Here is a 19,690-nt window from a genome sequence, read left to right on the forward strand (position 1 = left end):
ACCACAACCCTGACCAGGATAAAGCAGTTGCTTTGACTGATGCTGAAATGACGGATGCTAAACTTAGATGTTTCGCCCTAATCTCATTTTGCTGGTAGGTGTATTTGACAAAAACCTGAATGGATTTTGCTGCTGAATCGACCTGCATGTGCAGAGCAACAGTTCACCTGTAATGTACCAGACTATTCACATTCAGATCAAGAAGATCAACCAGTTTCGGGAACAGATAGCATTTGTATTATTACTCTTTATTCTGTCGTTCTCGCTGTGTTTTCTATGACATTTTATATAAACAGAAATACGACCCGCACGCACCCTGGCCTGTACTGCTCATAAAAACACTCAGTTTCAAACATGAAGCTGGGTTGTCAGTGCACATAAAGCTCTGGGTTTGAATGGAATCCAGTTTTAAATGAAGTCTGTAAATTGACTACAGCATTGCAGTGTGTGTGTGTGTCTCGTATATTGAGTTCTTTTTTCATTTGAAGAGACAGCCAGTGACATCAGACTGCACCACAGGAAAATCACTAGGGCTGGAATGAGTGCAAACACACAGTCACACACCCCTAGTGTGACCTCTTTACCCACTCATCTCCCCACACATCTTCGAAAAGCATGTCCCTATTTTCACTACACCCCTCACAGACCCCGTCAATCTACAGCAAAGCCTTCGTGTCACACAGAGTAAACAGCTCATCACGTTGGGCGATCTGTGTATCGTATACACGACTGAACATGTATCAGGGCTGCTTTCCCAACCTGATTGAAAACGTATTCATATTACATGGCCAAAAGTATGTAGACACCCAAACATCACATCCATACACCGATTACCGATTCCTAATATTGTATCGGTCCCCCTTTTGCTGCCAAAAGAGCCTTGACCCGTCGAGGCATGGACTCCACTAGATCCCTGAAGGTGTGATGTGGTATCTGGAACCAAGATGTTAGCAGCAGATACTTTAACTCCCTTTAACTCCTGTAAGTTGGAGGTGGCGCCTCCATGGATCGGACTTGTTTGTCCAGCACATCCCACAGACGCTCGATTGGATTGAGATCTGGACAATTTGGAGGCCAAGTCAACACCTCAAACCTGTTTTTGTGCTCCTCAAACTGTTCCTGAAGCATTCCGTTGCGGCAGGGCGCATTATCCTGCTGAAAGAAGCCACAGACATCAGGGAATACCGTTTCCATGAGAGGGTGTACATGGTCTGCAACAATGCTTAGGTAGGTGGTACGTGTCAAAGTAACATCCACATGGATGGCAGAACATTGCCCAAAGCATCACACTGCCCTGCCGGCTTGCCGTCTTCCCATAGTGCATCCTGGTGCCATGTGTTCCCCAGGTAAGCGACGCACACGCACCCGACCATCCGGTATTTCAAAACGCTCGTCATCTCATCTTTCATCTGCTTCTTCAATAAGCAGTTCATATCAAAGTTCTGTATCCCCGACCACTGAATACTCAGGGATCCCCAGGCTTTTCCATGCATCTGTTAGATTTCACATCTTAATTAGGACTTAGGTGTGCCCTGTGTTCTCCTTTCAACTAGACTTGCCTAAAACAGCTCCAGTGTGAGCCAACCGGAGAACATTCTTGTCCAAACTTCTTCATCAGACTCACTTTAAGTCACAGGAGCAGCCGTTGTACCCGAGAGAGCTTCGCTCTTATCCTGTTAAACAGATTAAGCCCAGCCACCTGGCGGAAGATGCATATTTTCACCGCTTATATCGTTGACCTTATTCTTTTAGTCATACCTACGCTCATGACCATAGATGATGTTACAACATCTGCATAACTGCTGATTATAATCAAATCACCTTTTTAATTTCTTACTCATTTTTTCTTTGAACATGTGAACAAGGTCCAAAGGTACTTCTGTACTTGGGCTGCTGGTGGTGCAGCAGTCTAATAAGCTGACTGATCATCTTAGAGGGTTCAAATCTCAGGAGTGGTGGCAGTACAAATGGTGTAGGACTCACATACGGTCCTTCTCGTTCATGGTGCACCATTTTTAAGAAGCCACCACTGTAGGGTAATAGGACAGTGATAGCTCAGTTGTTAAGTTAATAGAGTGTAAAATAAAGAGAAGGTTGCTGGTTCAAGTCCAGTCTCTACCAAGTTTCCAGTGTTGGGCACCTGAAAAAAGCTCTTAATCCTCAGGTGCTCGCATTCTTTTGAGTCACAGTTGACTCAGTGTCTGTCTGAACACTGCTGTCTGCACTAGTGGTTGGGTCAGTGCATGGCATGATTTTCTGTAAGGCTTCATCACTGGTAGGTGAAAAGATGTGGTTGGCAAATGCGCATGTCAAAGGAAGTGCATGATGGTCTTAGTTCAGTGGTGATACAAATGCCAAGAGAGTTGCAACGGGTGACTGGAAATGATAACACTGGATGAAATATGGAGAAAAATGCAAAACAAGACTGTTGTAACAGTCTAGGCAAGGTCCATTCCTGTTCCAGCATGAGTGTAAAGACATGCTTTAATGAGTTTGGTAAATTGGAACACCAGTGGTCTGCACAAAGCCCTGACCTCAGCCTTACCGAATACCTATGGGTTGAATTAGAACATCCTTATTCAACACCAGTGCCTCTCCTCACATATGCTCTTTTAACTAAATGGCAACAAACCACCATAGCCAGAAAAGGGATGGTAACACCATATTAATGCCCATCTTTCTGGAACGTAATGTCTGACCAGCTCATAGCTCAAAGTGTCCACATACTTTTGAGTATATAGTATATATTAATACTTGATAACCTTATACTTTGTGCATGCAGATCAATGATGTTTAAATAAGTTAGAATCCATGCCCAGGCGTCATGCCAAGCCTCAGAAAGACACACACACAGATGCCAGTGCAGAACCTGCAGCAACAATACCCACACAATGACTGGACTGTGCCAAGTGCATGGATTAGCTTCTGAGAGATCTGTGCTGATTGATGCTTGGCACATTTAAGCCACGGAAGCTGCATCTAAGCCAAGCTGGCATCCAATGCTACCAGGGACAACCCTAAAGGTTTATAATAAGTAAACAAACACTATAATCACTCATACACTAGACTCAAACACATACATTATATGGTCAAAAGTATGTAGACACATGACCATGAGCTTGTTGGACGTGCCATTCCCAAACCATAAAAATAAATTGATTTTCCTTTGTGCCCACAACAGCATTTATTCTGCCTGTGGGAACTTGTGCCCATTGAGTCGTAAGAGCATTTCTCAAGCATCAGGTCAGGCACTGATCTTAGATGAGATGTCCTGGTTAGCAACTAATGTTTTAATTCATTCCAAATGTGTGTAGTGGCGTTGAAAGCAGGACTCTGGAATTACTCCTCATCAAACTAACCAAAGCAAGGGCGCCCAGGTGGCGCAGCGGGATATTCCGCTAGCATTTATCCATCTATCCATCCATCTATCTACCTATCAATCCATCCATCCATCTACCTATCCACCCATCCATCCATCCATCCATCCATCCATCTACCTATCCATCTACCTATCCATCCATCCATCCATCCATCCATCCATCTACCTATCCACCCATCCATCCATCAATCCATCTACATATCCACCCATCCATCCATCCATCCATCAATCCAACCATCCATCTACCTATCCACCCATCCATCCATCCATCTACCTATCCACCCATCCACCTATCCATCCATCCATCCATCCATCTACCTATCCACCCATCCATCCATCCATCCATCCACCCACCCACCCACCCATCCATCCATCCATCCATCCATCCACCCACCCATCCATCCACCTATCCATCCATCCATCCATCCATCCACCTATCCATCCATCTACCTATCCTCCCATCCATCCATCCATCCACCTATCCATCCATCTACCTATCCTCCCATCCATCCATCCATCTATCTAAGCTGTAGTACTGGCAGGCTGGGCACCTATACAAACAATGATTGACTTATCTTAAGGGTGAGAATCCCGGGATCAATTCCTCATAACTGCTGCAATTATGACCTCTGCTGGTTGACCAATGGCGCCTACACACAGACGGGGGATAATGGAGATCGATGCGTGTGCGATATGGGTCTCCATATATAGGTGCAAAATAAGCCCTCGACTGCATCACACATGCTTGAGGGGGCTTCTGTTGGTGCAAAGTGAAGGTCTGCAGCAATAGAGGTACTGAAATGCATTCGGGTAATCGAACACGACTAGACTGGGATGAAAATTGCAAAAGAAACCTGCAAAAAAGAAGCGGTGTTTGCATTATCTCTGGCCATAAAGTTTACCGACGCGCTCATGATGAAAAAAAGTTCATGTCAATAAAAAAAGCAGTGTTTGTTTTTACACCTGGTTTATCTAACAGCTAGAGACAGACAGACAGAGCCAGAAGACGTTTTATGGCGAGCGTTGGATATGACTTTGTAATTGGTGCACTCTTATCTTTTAATTGAATTTGTCAATTCTATCGGATGTTTTTTTAATATTGAAGCTTTGTGGTAATTAAGAAGTGAGAGAGAAAATAAACACATTTCATGGATGAGTGTTTGCATCCTGATCACTGCCCTAGCTTTTTACACACACCGTCCAAAGTCACGGTCCATAGACCTGCAACTAAGTCAATCAAAAGTGGCGATACATTCAATTTATCACTGGAGCTGTTGTAGGGACAGTTTGTAGGGACAGTAGTAGCTCAGTGGCTAGAGTCCCGCCTATCAATAGAGAGTCTGTGGGTTTGAATCCCTGCTCTGCCAAGCAGCCACTGCTGCGTCCTTAAGCAAGGTCCTTAAGCCTCTCAGCTCAAAAGGGGCCTTACTTGACCCTGCGCTCTTGACCACAGCTTCCAAACAAGCAAGAATATGCTAAACAAGATTTACAATTTTATAGTAGTGTAAATATATATGTGACAAATAAGGCATTTTTATTTGTATCTCAAAAGCACACACTCACCCTTCAAGACGGACGTCAGGTAGCGAACGGTTGAGTGCAATCATCTCACTGGCCATCAGGTTGAACTGGTTGATCTTAAACATCTCCTTCATCTTTTCCTGCCGTTCTTTGGGAATCACCACTGGCTTCCCCATTTCACCCGGTCCTTCATGCGGCCTTGGGACCACGTCTGGAAAACCAAGAGAGAAAGAGAGTTATGACTAATACGCTTTATTTATAATGTATTATTTCTGATTGTATCATCTGTATTGCATATTTATCTTACAAATACCCCATTTGTAAGATAAATATGCAATACAGATGATGCAATTCCCCAATTTTCCTCCCAATCTAGTCGTATCCAATCACCCTACTGCATTACGCTTCCTCTTTAATGAGACTAACACACGTCCCCTCCGACACGTGTGCAGTAGCCGACTGCATCTTTTCACCTGCAGGTGGGAGTTCATGTGTGGATCAGCTTTATGTGCGGAGAGACACACCCTGATACTCATTATCCCCCCTCTCTGTCTCCGTGCGTCTCAGCCAGCAGAGGTCGTAATTGCATCAGTTATGCGGTCCCTATCCGGCACCCCCCCTTGAACAACAGCCATTCGTTTTTTCTTCAAACGCTGTGTAAGGACCCTGATTGGCAGATAGAGAGACGCCTGTGCAGAGTGCATGGGTGAAAAAGGGTTCCGCTAAGGGCTGCACAAGGGTCGAAGGAGGCGTGAGCAGCAATATACTCATCTTGACTGCAATCAGGGATCCCCCAGCAGCGGGAGACAAATTGACTACAAACCAAACTACAATATTTTAACCACAGTTGAAAAAACGCTTTAGATAAACGATGAGGAATTCATGTAATTGATTGGTTCCATTCCAGCAAAAAGAAAAAGAAACAAAATAAAAAGTTAACCAGTTAAAGACTCTCGATTTGCTGAGTCAGCTGGTTTACAAGCTGAAAAGAATAAAAACCTGTTCTGTCCGGGGTGACTCCAGGGTGACTCTGGACTCAGCAATTCTCCAGACACTATAAATAATAGGTGTAAACTATCCTTTACTGTTCTCTTAAATGTCTCATCCTCTGAAATCCCCTCTTTTTTTGATCTTCCAGATATCTACCATCTTTCCATACTCTAAAGCCGGCACACATAAATGGACTTGAAAACCCCCTGAAATTGAGAGCCTGACACATTTAACGGCTTCCTTTCAATCCCAGAAGTGGCCGCATTATAGCGTTTAACAAGGTTATCGCAGAGGGGATCACATATTTTGGGATTATTTTACCAGCTGGTAACAGTCTAGTCTGGAAGGGTTTCATTTAGTTCTTTAAACCCTGAGGTTTAAGTGTGTTTATAATTTGACTTGGCAGAAATTTGCAAAGACTTAATCAATTATGCAGAAGTGGTCACTGCAGCTGTCAAATGTTTAACATCGGTTCAAATTAGCCTAACAAATAAACACGCAGCGTGTAAAGTGGCTTGAAAAAGTATTCGCCTTACTTCCTGATTTTCTCAGTTCTTACCGTAGACTTATTAGTCCAAAGGACTGCATGTTAAACTCTGTACATGTGGGTCTGTAAAGTGTGATGTAAAGAAATGAAAAAAGCTTATTCAGTCAGTGTAATGTAAATGTAAACGACTACAATGTAAAATCTACATTCTGATGCTGATCTGGTTCTGCTCACAGTGTTTATGTTCATGTTACTGTTAGAAATTTTATTTTTATTGTTAGTTTACTTTTTTTAAGCCCCTCTACCACTTTCTATGGCCTTTATGGCTCGGTTGGACTACTGCAACTCCCTCCTGGCAGGAGCTCCCATGGCCACTATTAAACCCTTACAGCTCATTCAAAATGCAGCTGCCCGTCTGGTCTTTAACCAACCTAAACACTGCCACATCACCCCACTGCTGCGTTCTCTTCACTGGCTTCCTGTAGCTGCACGCATTCAGTTTAAAACACTGACGCTCGCCTACAAAGCCAAAAATGGACCAGCCCCAAGCTACCTTCGGGGTCTAATCAAACCCCGCTCTGTACCACGCAACCTCCGAGCCTCTAGTCTAGCTCGACTTGAGCCTCCATCCAGGACTAAAGGAAGACAAGCATCAAGGCTGTTCTCTGTTCTAGCGCCCAAATGGTGGAACGAACTTCCTCTGTCTGTCCGAACAGCTGAGTCTCTTGCTGTCTTTAAAAAACGATTAAAAACACACCTTTTCACTAAACACTTAGGCTGATTTGTACTTATTTACTAACACTTTATTCCAATCTTTTCCATTTAAAAAAAAGAAAAAAAAAAAAAAGAAAAAAAAAAAGGCACTTTGGTTCTAACAGGTTTTAGCAGAGTTGTGTTCTTCGACTGTTGTCTATCTAAACTTAAGGAATGAAATGTTCACTATGGAAGCACTTCTGTAAGTCGCTCTGGATAAGAGCGTCTGCTAAATGCTGAAAATGTAAAAATGTAAATGGCTACTTTTTAAATATTTATTCATGCATTTTCTCTCTTTTTCTCCTGATTTGGCGTAGTCTTCCGCTGCTGTGGATCCCTGATTGCATTTGAGGAAGATTGTTGCTGCTCCCGGTTGGCTGATAGCAGAGCTGAGATTCAAACTCCAGAGCTTGAGATCTCAGCATTGATGAGATGGCGTATTTTACCACTGCGGCACCTGTGCACTTTTACAATTTCACTTTTAGGGCCCAGGTGGCACAGCAAAATATTCCGCTAGCACACCAGCACCGAGATTCTGAACTCCTCGGTTCGAAACTCAACATTGTCACCGGTCGGCTGGGCACCATATAGCGGGCATAATTGGCAGCAGCAGCAGAAGACAAATTGGCTATGCTGATCGCATTTGAGGAGGGTATGTTGCTGCTCACGTGCCCTCCGACACATGCACAGTCCTAGCGGACCTTGTATTTATGCCCGTGCCTCTGCACAGGCACCTTGGTCTGCTAACCAGGGTAATTTCCCCACCCAGCAGACACGGTTGCCAAGTTGTATCTGCTGCAGGCATTGGCCAATTGTGCCGGTAGATGGCGCCCAGCCGACCGGTAGCAGAGCCGAGATTCGATCCGGGGTGTTCAGAATCTCAGCGCTGGTGTGCTAGCGGAATACCCCGCTTTGCCACCTGGGCGCCCTTATGGCTACTTTTGTTGTTTCCTTAATAAATGTTTCTGTACTTTTAGTGCAGTTGTATATATATATACAGTGTATCACAAAAGTGAGTACACCCCTCACATTTCTGCAGATATTTAAGTATATCTTTTCATGGGACAACACTGACAAAATGACACTTTGACACAATGAAAAGTAGTCTGTGTGCAGCTTATATAACAGTGTAAATTTATTCTTCCCTCAAAATAACTCAATATACAGCCATTAATGTCTAAACCACCGGCAACAAAAGTGAGTACACCCCTAAGAGACTACACCCCTAAATGTCCAAATTGAGCACTGCTTGTCATTTTCCCTCCAAAATGTCATGTGATTTGTTAGTGTTACTAGGTCTCAGGTGTGCATAGGGAGCAGGTGTGTTCAATTTAGTAGTACAGCTCTCACACTCTCTCATACTGGTCACTGAAAGTTCCAACATGGCACCTCATGGCAAAGAACTCTCTGAGGATCTTAAAAGACGAATTGTTGCGCTACATGAAGATGGCCAAGGCTACAAGAAGATGGCCAACACCCTGAAACTGAGCTGCAGCACAGTGGCCAAGATCATCCAGCGTTTTAAAAGAGCAGGGTCCACTCAGAACAGACCTCGCGTTGGTCGTCCAAAGAAGCTGAGTGCACGTGCTCAGCGTCACATCCAACTGCTGTCTTTGAAAGATAGGCGCAGGAGTGCTGTCAGCATTGCTGCAGAGATTGAAAAGGTGGGGGGTCAGCCTGTCAGTGCTCAGACCATACGCCGCACACTACATCAAATTGGTCTGCATGGCTGTCACCCCAGAAGGAAGCCTCTTCTGAAGTCTCTACACAAGAAAGCCCGCAAACAGTTTGCTGAAGACATGTCAACAAAGGACATGGATTACTGGAACCATGTCCTATGGTCTGATGAGACCAAGATTAATTTGTTTGGTTCAGATGGTCTCAAGCATGTGTGGCGGCAATCAGGTGAGGAGTACAAAGATAAGTGTGTCATGCCTACAGTCAAGCATGGTGGTGGGAATGCCATGGTCTGGGGCTGCATGAGTGCAGCAGGTGTTGGGGAGTTACATTTCATTGAGGGACACATGAACTCCAATATGTACTGTGAAATACTGAAGCAGAGCATGATCCCCTCCCTCCGGAAACTGGGTCGCAGGGCAATGTTCCAGCATGATAATGACCCCAAACACACCTCTAAGACGACCACTGCTTTATTGAAGAGGCTGAGGGTAAAGGTGATGGACTGGCCAAGCATGTCTCCAGACCTAAACCCAATAGAACATCTTTGGGGCATCCTCAAGCGGAAGGTGGAGGAGCGCAAAGTCTCGAATATCCGCCAGCTCCGTGATGTCGTCATGGAGGAGTGGAAAAGCATTCCAGTGGCAACCTGTGAAGCTCTGGTAAACTCCATGCCCAGGAGAGTTAAGGCAGTTCTGGGAAATAATGGTGGCCACACAAAATATTGACACTTCAGGAACTTTCACTAAGGGGTGTACTCACTTTTGTTGCCGGTGGTTTAGACATTAATGGCTGTATATTGAGTTATTTTGAGGGAAGAATAAATTTACACTGTTATATAAGCTGCACACAGACTACTTTTCATTGTGTCAAAGTGTCATTTTGTCAGTGTTGTCCCATGAAAAGATATACTTAAATATCTGCAGAAATGTGAGGGGTGTACTCACTTTTGTGATACACTGTATATTAGGCATTTTCTCCCAATTTGTAGTCAATTTGTCTTTCGCTGCTGGGGATCCCCAATTGTTTGCAGTTGAGGTGGGTCTATTGCTGCTCACGCCTCCTCTGACCCACACGCAGCCCTTAACGGAACCCTTTTCCACCCATGCACTCTGCACAGATGCCTCTATCCGCCAATCACGGTCCTTTGGGGGCGTTTGCAGACCCTGCCCACATATTTCGGTCATCCCTCCCTGCAGGCACTGCCAATTATGCCCGCTAGATGGTGCCCAGTCGACCGGTGTTTCAAACCGAGGAGTTCAGAATCTCGGCACTGGTGTGCTAGCGGAATATCCCGCTGTGCCACCTTGGTGCCTTAAATTACATTTCTAGAAAGAAACGACACGGAGTGTTTACAGGCGTCACCACATTATGATTTACACTCATTATCCTCCCCAGAGTCATTTTACATTCACTCTAATTAAAACAGAATGTACATAAGAGTTGGTTTTAATTAAATCAAGATTAAGATTTTATTTGTAGAAGATTCTGGTTTCATTAAAGCTGAGCTGTTTAGCAGGAAATCTTTGCTGTCATAGCAAAACGTCTGAGAATCACCAAGGTCCACTATTATTATTTTAATCAGGGTAGAAGAGGCCCGTGAAGGATTGGTGTTCTGCCCGGGAAGTGTTACTGCACAGTGTGTGTATCCTGACCAGGATAAAGCAGTGGTAAGGAAATTAAATTAAATATTTCTATTACTCATTGCATTACTGAACATTCCATTCATCAGAGGTACACAACTTATGAATTTAAATATATATACTTAGATCTTTTGTCATGCTGGTTATCCATCCAGGTGACTTTCTCTTCTCATGTAGCCAACATGACAAGATCGTGCTGGTTCCTCCTCTACAACATCAGAAAAATTCGGCCATTTCTCTCTATGGAAGCCACTCAGATTCTTGTGCAGTCACTTGTAATCTCACGGTTGGACTACTGCAACTTTCTCCTTCGAACTTTCCTTATCTGAGTCTCTTGCTGTCTTTAAAAAACGATTGAAAACCTTCATCACCTCTTTACTAAGCACTTAAGCTGACTTGTACTTACATACTAATGCTCTTATTCATCTTCTGAAAAAAAAAAAAAAACACTAACTTTGGTTCTAACAGGGTTTTAGAAGATTTGTGTTCTTGGATTGTTGTCTACTTGTAAACTAGCGTAAGGTAATATTTACTATGGAAACACTTCTGTAAGTCACTCAGGATAAGAGCGTCTGCTACATGCCGAAAATGTAAATGTCATGCACTCTATAGATAAAACATCAGCAAATCTGGAAGCTAGAAATAAAGGAAAAAACAGTTTCATACACAATATGAACTATGAATGATCAAACACCATGCAGTGTGTTTATGGTTACTACTGACCGGAAAATAAAAGACAAATCCAGGGGATTGAGGGCAGTAAAACATGAGCTGAATCAAGATGAATCTAGGTTTTATATTACGGTCAGCAAAAAAACAAAGGTTAAAAAAGCCTGGACTATAAATATATCCTCATTCCAGAAATGGTGCACTTGATACTTGAAATCCCATTGCTGTGCATTTTTAATGGTTTATGAGCAAATTTTAGAGGTTTTGTGGGGGGCATGCAGCTGCATGCCCCCCACAAAACCTCTAAAATTTGCTCATAAACCATTAAAAATGCACAGCAATGGGATTCACATACAGTATCTGACCACTACTAACACTTGATCTAAATTATAGATGCAAGCAACAAATGGACACTAATAATACTAAATTGCTTCTAAATACAAACCACACCAGGAATAACACACATTAATTCTAGTAGCACTGCAAGTTTGAAACAACTTTAGAGTCCTACTACATGAATATATTACTGCATAGTTCTGTCGGCAGCAGGGGGGGAAGTAAGCAAATTAAAACTATATATCAGTGCATTCATTCCTAAATGTTACATCCTTAGTAATTTATATTCACAGCTGTGCCATATCAGTGAATGTAGCTCGACAAAATACTACTAAGTCATGTTGTGAAAGAGAACCGAGCTTGAGCAGTAAATTCTCCAGCCCTGTAATTATCCAGCAGTCATGTTAAGAATAGAACAGGGGGCAGCACGGTGGCTCAGTGGGTAGTACCGTCGCCTCACAGCAAGAAGGTCCTGGGTTCGATCCCCAGGTGAGGTGGTCAGGGTCCTTTCAGTGTGGAGTTTGCATGTTCTCTGCGTGGGTTTCCTCACAAAGTCCAACTGCCCAATTGCGTCATGCTTCCTCTCCACCAATGCCAATCCCTGCTCTGATTGAGGAGAACGAAGCTAACCCATGCCCCCTCCGACACGTGGGCAGCATGCCGTATGCATTTTGTCACAAACACTTTGACGAGTGCAGTGCAGCTCAGCACTGTGTACGGAGAGACAAACCCTGATCAGCATTATTCCCCATCTCTGTGCAGGTGCCATCAATCAGCCAACAGAGTCGTAATTGCATTAGTTATGAGAGAGACCCTATCTGGCTTAATCCCACCCATTTCTGAACAACAGGCCAATCGTTGCTCATGTGGCTGCTCAGTCTAGCCGGCGGGCAGAGCTGAGATTCGATACGATGTATTTGAGATCCCAGCTCTGGTTCCAGTGCGTGTTTTTACCACTGCGCTACCTGAGAGGCCTGTCCATGACTGTGTTTAATATTAAACATGTGATCTGATGAAGCTTGTGTAATGAGTAGCTACCGTTTCTGTCATGAATGTAAACAAAAAGTGTAAAACATTACTTTAAACCCTAATAAATAAATAAGAATATAACACAGCTAGAATGATGAAGCCAGTTTGCTTCCGCAGTGTGTAATGTGTTTAGTGTCATAAAAATGATATTAGTATTTTGCATCATGCACTAGTATAAAGGTAAAACTCGGAGACACAAACACACACTGGTTGTCTATGGAAATAGGATGCTACCATGACAAATGCAAGAACAGTAAGAAAAGTACAAAAATAAAATGTATATGTACAGTGTATCACAAAAGTGAGTACACCCCTCACATTTCTGCAAATATTTCATTATATCTTTTCATGGGACAACACTATAGACATGAAACTTGGATATAATTTAGAGTAGTCAGTGTACAGCTTGTATAGCAGTGTAGATTTACTGTCTTCTGAAAATAACTCAACACACAGCCATTAATGTCTAAATAGCTGGCAACATAAGTGAGTACACCCCACAGTGAACATGTCCAAATTGTGCCCAAATGTGTCGTTGTCCCTCCCTGGTGTCATGTGTCAAGGTCCCAGGTGTAAATGAGGAGCAGGGCTGTTAAATTTGGTGTTTTGGGTACAATTCTCTCATACTGGCCACTGGATATTCAACATGGCACCTCATGGCAAAGAACTCTCTGAGGATGTGAGAAATAGAATTGTTGCTCTCCACAAAGATGGCCTGGGCTATAAGAAGATTGCTAACACCCTGAAACTGAGCTACAGCATGGTGGCCAAGGTCATACAGCGGTTTTCCAGGACAGGTTCCACTCGGAACAGGCTTCGCCAGGGTTGACCAAAGAAGTTGAGTCCACGTGTTCGGCGTCATTCAGTGCTGCCAGCATTGCTGCAGAGGTTGAAGACGTGGGAGGTCAGCCTGTCAGTGCTCAGACCATACGCCGCACACTGCATCAACTCGGTCTGCATGGTCGTCATCCCAGAAGGAAGCTGACGCACAAGAAAGCCCGCAAACAGTTTGCTGAAGACAAGCAGTCCAAGAACATGGATTACTGGAATGCCCTGTGGTCTGACGAGACCAAGATAAACTTGTTTGGCTCAGATGGTGTCCAGCATGTGTGGCGGCGCCCTGGTGAGAAGTACCAAGACAACTGTATCTTGCCTACAGTCAAGCATGGTGGTGGTAGCATCATGGTCTTGGGCTGCATGAGTGTTGCTGGCACTGGGGAGCTGCAGTTCATTGAGGAAAACATGAATTCCAACATGTACTGTGACATTCTGAAACAGAGCATGATCCCCTCCCTTCGAAAACTGGGCCTCATGGCAGTTTTCCAACAGGATAACGACCCCAAACACAACCTCCAAGATGACAACTGCCTTGCTGAGGAAGCTGAAGGTAAAGGTGATGGACTAAACCCAATTGAGCACCTGTGGCGCATCCTCAAGTGGAAGGTGGAGGAGTTCAAGGTGTCTAACATCCACCAGCTCCGTGATGTCATCATGGAGGAGTGGAAGAGGATTCCAGTAGCAACCTGTGCAGCTCTGGTGAATTCCATGCCCAGGAGGGTTAAGGCAGTGCTGGATAATAATGGTGGTCACACAAAATATTGACACTTTGGGCACAATTTGGACATGTTCACTGTGGGGTGTACTCACTTGCCAGCCATGTAGACATTAATGGCTGTGTGTTGAGTTATTTTCAGAAGACAGTAAATCTACACTGCTATACAAGTTGTACACTGACTATTCTAAGTTATATCCAAGTTTTATTTCTATAGTGTTGTCCCATGAAAAGATATAATGAAATATTTGCAGAAATGTGAGGGGTGTACTCACTTTTGTGATACACTGTATGTATGTACCCACCTTCTCTCCCTGGCAGTCCTCTCTCTTTTTTGTCATCACATTTGTTGCACTCGCTGAAGTAAAGAAGGATAAACATGTCCAACATCACCCACACCAGAGAGGTAGCCAGTACCACCTTACAGTACGCAAACCTCCTCATCTTCACTCCTGTAACACAGGAACAGACAAGATTACAAACACACCAATAATACAGATGCACGGCTTTAAATGCCTCCACTCTTTTAAAAATAACACCCTATACCCTAATACAACATGGAGACCTGACCAAGAGCTTGTTGGACATCGTATTCCAAAACCATGGAAATTAATATGAACCATAACAGCCTCTACTTATGTGGGAAGGTGTTTAGTTGCCACACAACAACCTACACATGATTTTAAAGTGTCTTTGTTAGAGTTTGAACCCATTTAGAATTTAGCATTCGTGAGATCAGGCATGAAAGGCTTGACTCCCAATTAACTTCCCAGTCTGAGAACAGATGGGTTGTGCAGACTGCAGGGTTAATGACAAAAACATATGAATCTGTTATTTAATCTTTTAAAAACTCTCATTCTTCACAGGGACTTGCATACTGAATGCTAAGTGTCTTAAAATATAGTCCAACAATAAATGGATTAGAAGCTTGATCGTAATAGTGAGGGTAAGAATGTTTTTTGGTTGAGTCTGCATTTTGGTTTGACTGAAGTTCCGAGCTTAAGCAGTGAATTCTGTAAAAAGCATCAAGTCTTTTTAAATGTGAATCTGAGATTAAAATAGTACCTAAGAGGTGTGGTTGTACCATATTATGGTTATTTACAGCAGTCATATCTGACTCATAAGCACTTAAGTTAAGGAGTGTCTCTCTTCTAGACTGTGGTGCTTTAATCAAAAGTCCACAGTCTGGCTTTCATAGTGATTTTTCTCCTAATGCTTCACGTCTGAGTGCACTCTTAATGCAGGTCCCAAGCCCAGACAAATATGGACGGTCAGGTCAGGAAGGACATCGGGCATAAAAACAATGCCAAATTAAATATGCAGATCAAAAGTCAGAGTTTTACACTGGAAAGGTCGAGGCCAGGGATAACAACAACCGCATCTAGCACCGCTGACCAGCAGGGTACCAGAGAAAACTATTAGGGCTGGCTCGATACCACTTTTTTTATGTCCGATGCCGATACTGCAAATTGAGTATCTGCCGATACCAATACCAATCCGATACCGTCATTTCTCCTCTCAAACAACTAAGCAGTAATAATACATGTCTATACAATGCACCATGGTTAAACTAGCTATCTAAATAACAACGCTCAGACTGTGAAACAAATATTCTAAAGGAATAAATACAGAACCTACAACATCACACTTATACAAAACTGCTGTTTTTATTTTCACTTTTACACACAGAACATTTAGCAGCATTTTTGTCTTGTTTAACAAAAGTGTCTACAATTGGAAGTTGTGGATATCAATCAAACACGATGGACCAATTAGAATTGACGCAGAGTTGAGATTTTTTGTTACAGTTCTGTCAAGTTTTTAGATGATTAAAAAGCGCGCTTATTAAAAAACCCTGCTGGATTTTGAAGAGGTAAACGGGAAACGGTGTAGTTTGTTTGATTTCATAACACTAATGGATTAATTGTTGAGGATGTGAGCGATCTCCAAGCTGGGACAGGATAGGATCTTTATCTCAGATGAGCGATCATTTATAAAGCAATTTTTTTAGTTTAAACAGTGTTTTTAGATGTGGCAGTAGTAGATGATTTTATTGTGTTTAAACAGTGTGTTTAGATGTGGCAGTAGTAGATGATTTTATTGTGTTTAAACAGTGTGTTTATTTGTGGCAGTAGTAGATGTTTTTTATTGTGTTTAAACAGTGTGTTTAGATGTGGCAGTAGTAGATGATTTTTATTGTGTTTAAACAGTGTGTTTAGATGTGGCAGTAGTAGATGTTTTTTATTGTGTTTAAACAGTGTGTTTAGATGTGGCAGTAGTAGATGATTTTATTGTGTTTAAACAGTGTGTTTAGATGTGGCAGTAGTAGATCATTTTTATTGTGTTTAAAGTGTGTTTAGATGTGGCAGTAGTAGATGATTTTTTATGTGTTTAAACAGTGTGTTTAGATGTGGCAGTAGTAGATGATCTTTACTGTGTTTAAACAGTGCTTTTAGATGTGACAGTAGTAGATGATTTTTACTGTGTTTAAACAGTGTTTTTATTTGTGGCAGTAGTAGATGTTTTTTATTGTGTTTAAACAGTGTTTTTATTTGTGGCAGTAGTAGATGTTTTTTATTGTGTTTAAACAGTGTGTTTAGATGTGGCAGTAGTAGGTGATCTTTACTGTGTTTAAACAGTGCTTTTAGATGTGGCAGTAGTAGATGATCTTTACTGTGTTTAAACAGTGTGTTTAGATGTGGCAGTAGTAGATGATTTTTATTGTGTTTAAACAGTGTTTTTATTTGTGGCAGTAGTAGATGTTTTTTATTGTGTTTAAACAGTGTGTTTAGATGTGGCAGTAGTAGGTGATTTTCATTGTGTTTAAACAGTGTGTTTAGATGTGGCAGTAGTAGATGTTTTTTATTGTGTTTAAACAGTGTGTTTAGATGTGGCAGTAGTAGATGATTTTTATTGTGTTTAAACAGTGTGTTTAGATGTGGCAGTAGTAGATCATTTTTATTGTGTTTAAAGTGTGTTTAGATGTGGCAGTAGTAGATGATTTTTTATGTGTTTAAACAGTGTGTTTAGATGTGGCAGTAGTAGATGATCTTTACTGTGTTTAAACAGTGCTTTTAGATGTGACAGTAGTAGATGATTTTTACTGTGTTTAAACAGTGTGTCTAGATGTGGCAGTAGTAGATGATTTTTAATGTGTTTAAACAGTGTGTTTAGATGTGGCAGTAGTAGATGATCTTTACTGTGTTTAAACAGTGCTTTTAGATGTGACAGTAGTAGATGATTTTTACTGTGTTTAAACAGTGTGTCTAGATGTGGCAGTAGTAGATGATTTTTAAAATGCTAAAAGTTGAAGTAAATTAGTGTGTTTTAATTTCTAAATGACTGTTGCGGATGAAATGTAGATCAGTGGCACATGTTAATGATGTCATCAAGCGTGAGTGGCAATAAGCGGCACTCTGTTGGAACATATCTTCGTGTGTTATTTGTTTTACACACAAACAATGACCTTATTTACATTAAGTGTTATTTACATTAAGCAACAGTATTGGATCGGATTACATGTTTCTTTCCTTCCGATATCCGATCCAGTGATTTGGGCCAATATCGAACCGATACCGATACCGAGTATCGGATCGGTGCCAGCCCTAAAAACTATGTAAGGAGGAGAAGACGGAGAGGGGGCAAAGATTGAAATTAATGATTTGCTGTGGCAACCCCTAACAGGAGCAGCCAAAAGATGGAGGGGTCCTGTATGCATACAAGATGCCAAGGTCTACAATGAGTACAATTATTTCATTCTAAACACAGCTGCAAATTTTAAAGGACAATTTTTTTATTTTTCCCATTTAGACAAGGAACAACCCTGGTTTAGAAAACCATTATTATTATTGCATTGTTTATATAAGCAAGTTAGTATAAGACTAAAATATATGGAATAAAGCTTTCTGAGTCATGTGGTAAACGAAAAACAACCCATTTTCCTATAGCACACAAACACAGCATCACACTATCTGATCATTAATTAAGTACTTTTAACTGCACACCCCACTAAACTTCCATTACTTAATAAATCAGCCCCTCAGTGATTATGAGTGATCATGACTGTCAAATACCCTGAGCAGTGACCTTAGGGAGGGATAAAATCTGGCTGTCCATCGTCCGTCACCATACTTCAGCAACAAACTGTGTACATTTAATTAAGCCCCATTATTACACACCCGCACTCATACTTACAGACCAGGAGGAAAAGCGGAGGGGGAAAGACAGAGGGCTGCTGAGGATGAGAAGAGACGTAATGTGTTCTTCCTGAAGGAGATATGACAGCATGTGCACAAGCATTTCTCAAAGTATTTCTCTCTCTAGTGTGTGTGTGTTCTGTTACACAGTATTTCTCTTTCTAGTGTGTGTGTGTTCTGTTACACAGTATTTCTCTCTCTAGTGTGTGTGTGTTCTGTTACACAGTATTTCTCTTTCTAGTGTGTGTGTGTGCTATGTTACACATTATTTCTCTGTCAAGTGTGTGTGTGTGCTATGTTACACATTATTTCTCTGTCAAGTGTGTGTGTGTGCTATGTTACACATTATTTCTCTCTCAAGTGTGTGTGCGTGTGTGTGTGTGCTGTTACACATTATTTCTCTCTCAAGTTTGTGTGTGTGTGCTATGTTACACATTATTTCTCTCTCTAGTGTGTGTGTGTGTGTGTGTGTGCTATGTTACACATTATTTCTCTCTCTAGTGTGTGTGTGTGTGTGTGTGTGTGTGTTTGCTATGTTACACATTATTTCTCTCTCTAGTGTGTGTGTGTGTGTGTGTGTGCTATGTTACACATTATTTCTCTCTCTAGTGTGTGTGTGTGTGTGTGTGTGTGTGTGTGCTATGTTACACATTATTTCTCTCTCTAGTATGTGTGTGTGTGTGTGTGTGTGTTCTGTTACACATTATTTCTCTCTCTAGTGTGTGTGTGTGTGTGTGTGTGTGCTATGTTACACATTATTTCTCTCAAGTGTGTGTGTGTGTTCTATGTTACACATTATTTCTCTCTCAAGTGTGTGTGTGTGTGTGTGTGTGTGTGTGTTCTATGTTACACATTATTTCTCTCTCAAGTGTGTGTGTGTGTGTGTGTTCTATGTTACACATTATTTCTCTCTCAAGTGTGTGTGTGTGTGTGTTCTGTTACACATTATTTCTCTCTCAAGTGTGTGTGTGTGTGTGTGTGTTCTATGTTACACAGTATTTCTCTCTCTAGTGTGTGTGTGTGTGCTATGTTACACATTATTTCTCTCTCTAGTGTGTGTGTGTGCTATGTTACACATTATTTCTCTCTCAAGTGTGTGTGTGTGCTATGTTACACATTATTTCTCTCTCAAGTGTGTGTGTGTGCTATGTTACACATTATTTCTCTCTCAAGTGTGTGTGTGTGCTATGTCACACATTATTTCTCTCTCAAGTGTGTGTGTGTGTGCTATGTTACACATTATTTCTCTCTCTAGTGTGTGTGTGTGTGCTATGTTACACATTATTTCTCTCTCAAGTGTGTGTGTGTGCTATGTTACACATTATTTCTCTCTCAAGTGTGTGTGTGTGCTATGTCACACATTATTTCTCTCTCAAGTGTGTGTGTGTGTGTGCTATGTTACACATTATTTCTCTCTCTAGTGTGTTTGTGTGTGTGTGTGTGTGTGTGTGTTCTATG

The 19,690-nt window shown here is 42.0% G+C and overlaps 1 protein-coding gene across 1 annotated transcript in view; it reads right to left on the reverse strand.

Annotated features, from left to right (window-relative positions):
• Nucleotides 1-19,690, reverse strand: part of galnt1 (UDP-N-acetyl-alpha-D-galactosamine:polypeptide N-acetylgalactosaminyltransferase 1) — a 111,949-nt gene that overhangs the window by 34,421 nt on the left and 57,838 nt on the right. Inside the window, exons 3-4 of the mRNA XM_062985270.1 lie at nt 14,342-14,488; nt 4,943-5,111 (exon numbers count right to left, since the gene is read on the reverse strand). Coding sequence (XP_062841340.1) covers nt 4,943-5,111; nt 14,342-14,480 — 308 coding nt within the window. The 5' untranslated portion in view covers nt 14,481-14,488. The remainder of the gene's footprint in view (nt 1-4,942; nt 5,112-14,341; nt 14,489-19,690) is intronic.

Source organism: Trichomycterus rosablanca, chromosome 23, assembly GCF_030014385.1.
Source record: "Trichomycterus rosablanca isolate fTriRos1 chromosome 23, fTriRos1.hap1, whole genome shotgun sequence".
Classification (NCBI taxonomy): Eukaryota; Metazoa; Chordata; class Actinopteri; order Siluriformes; family Trichomycteridae; genus Trichomycterus; species Trichomycterus rosablanca.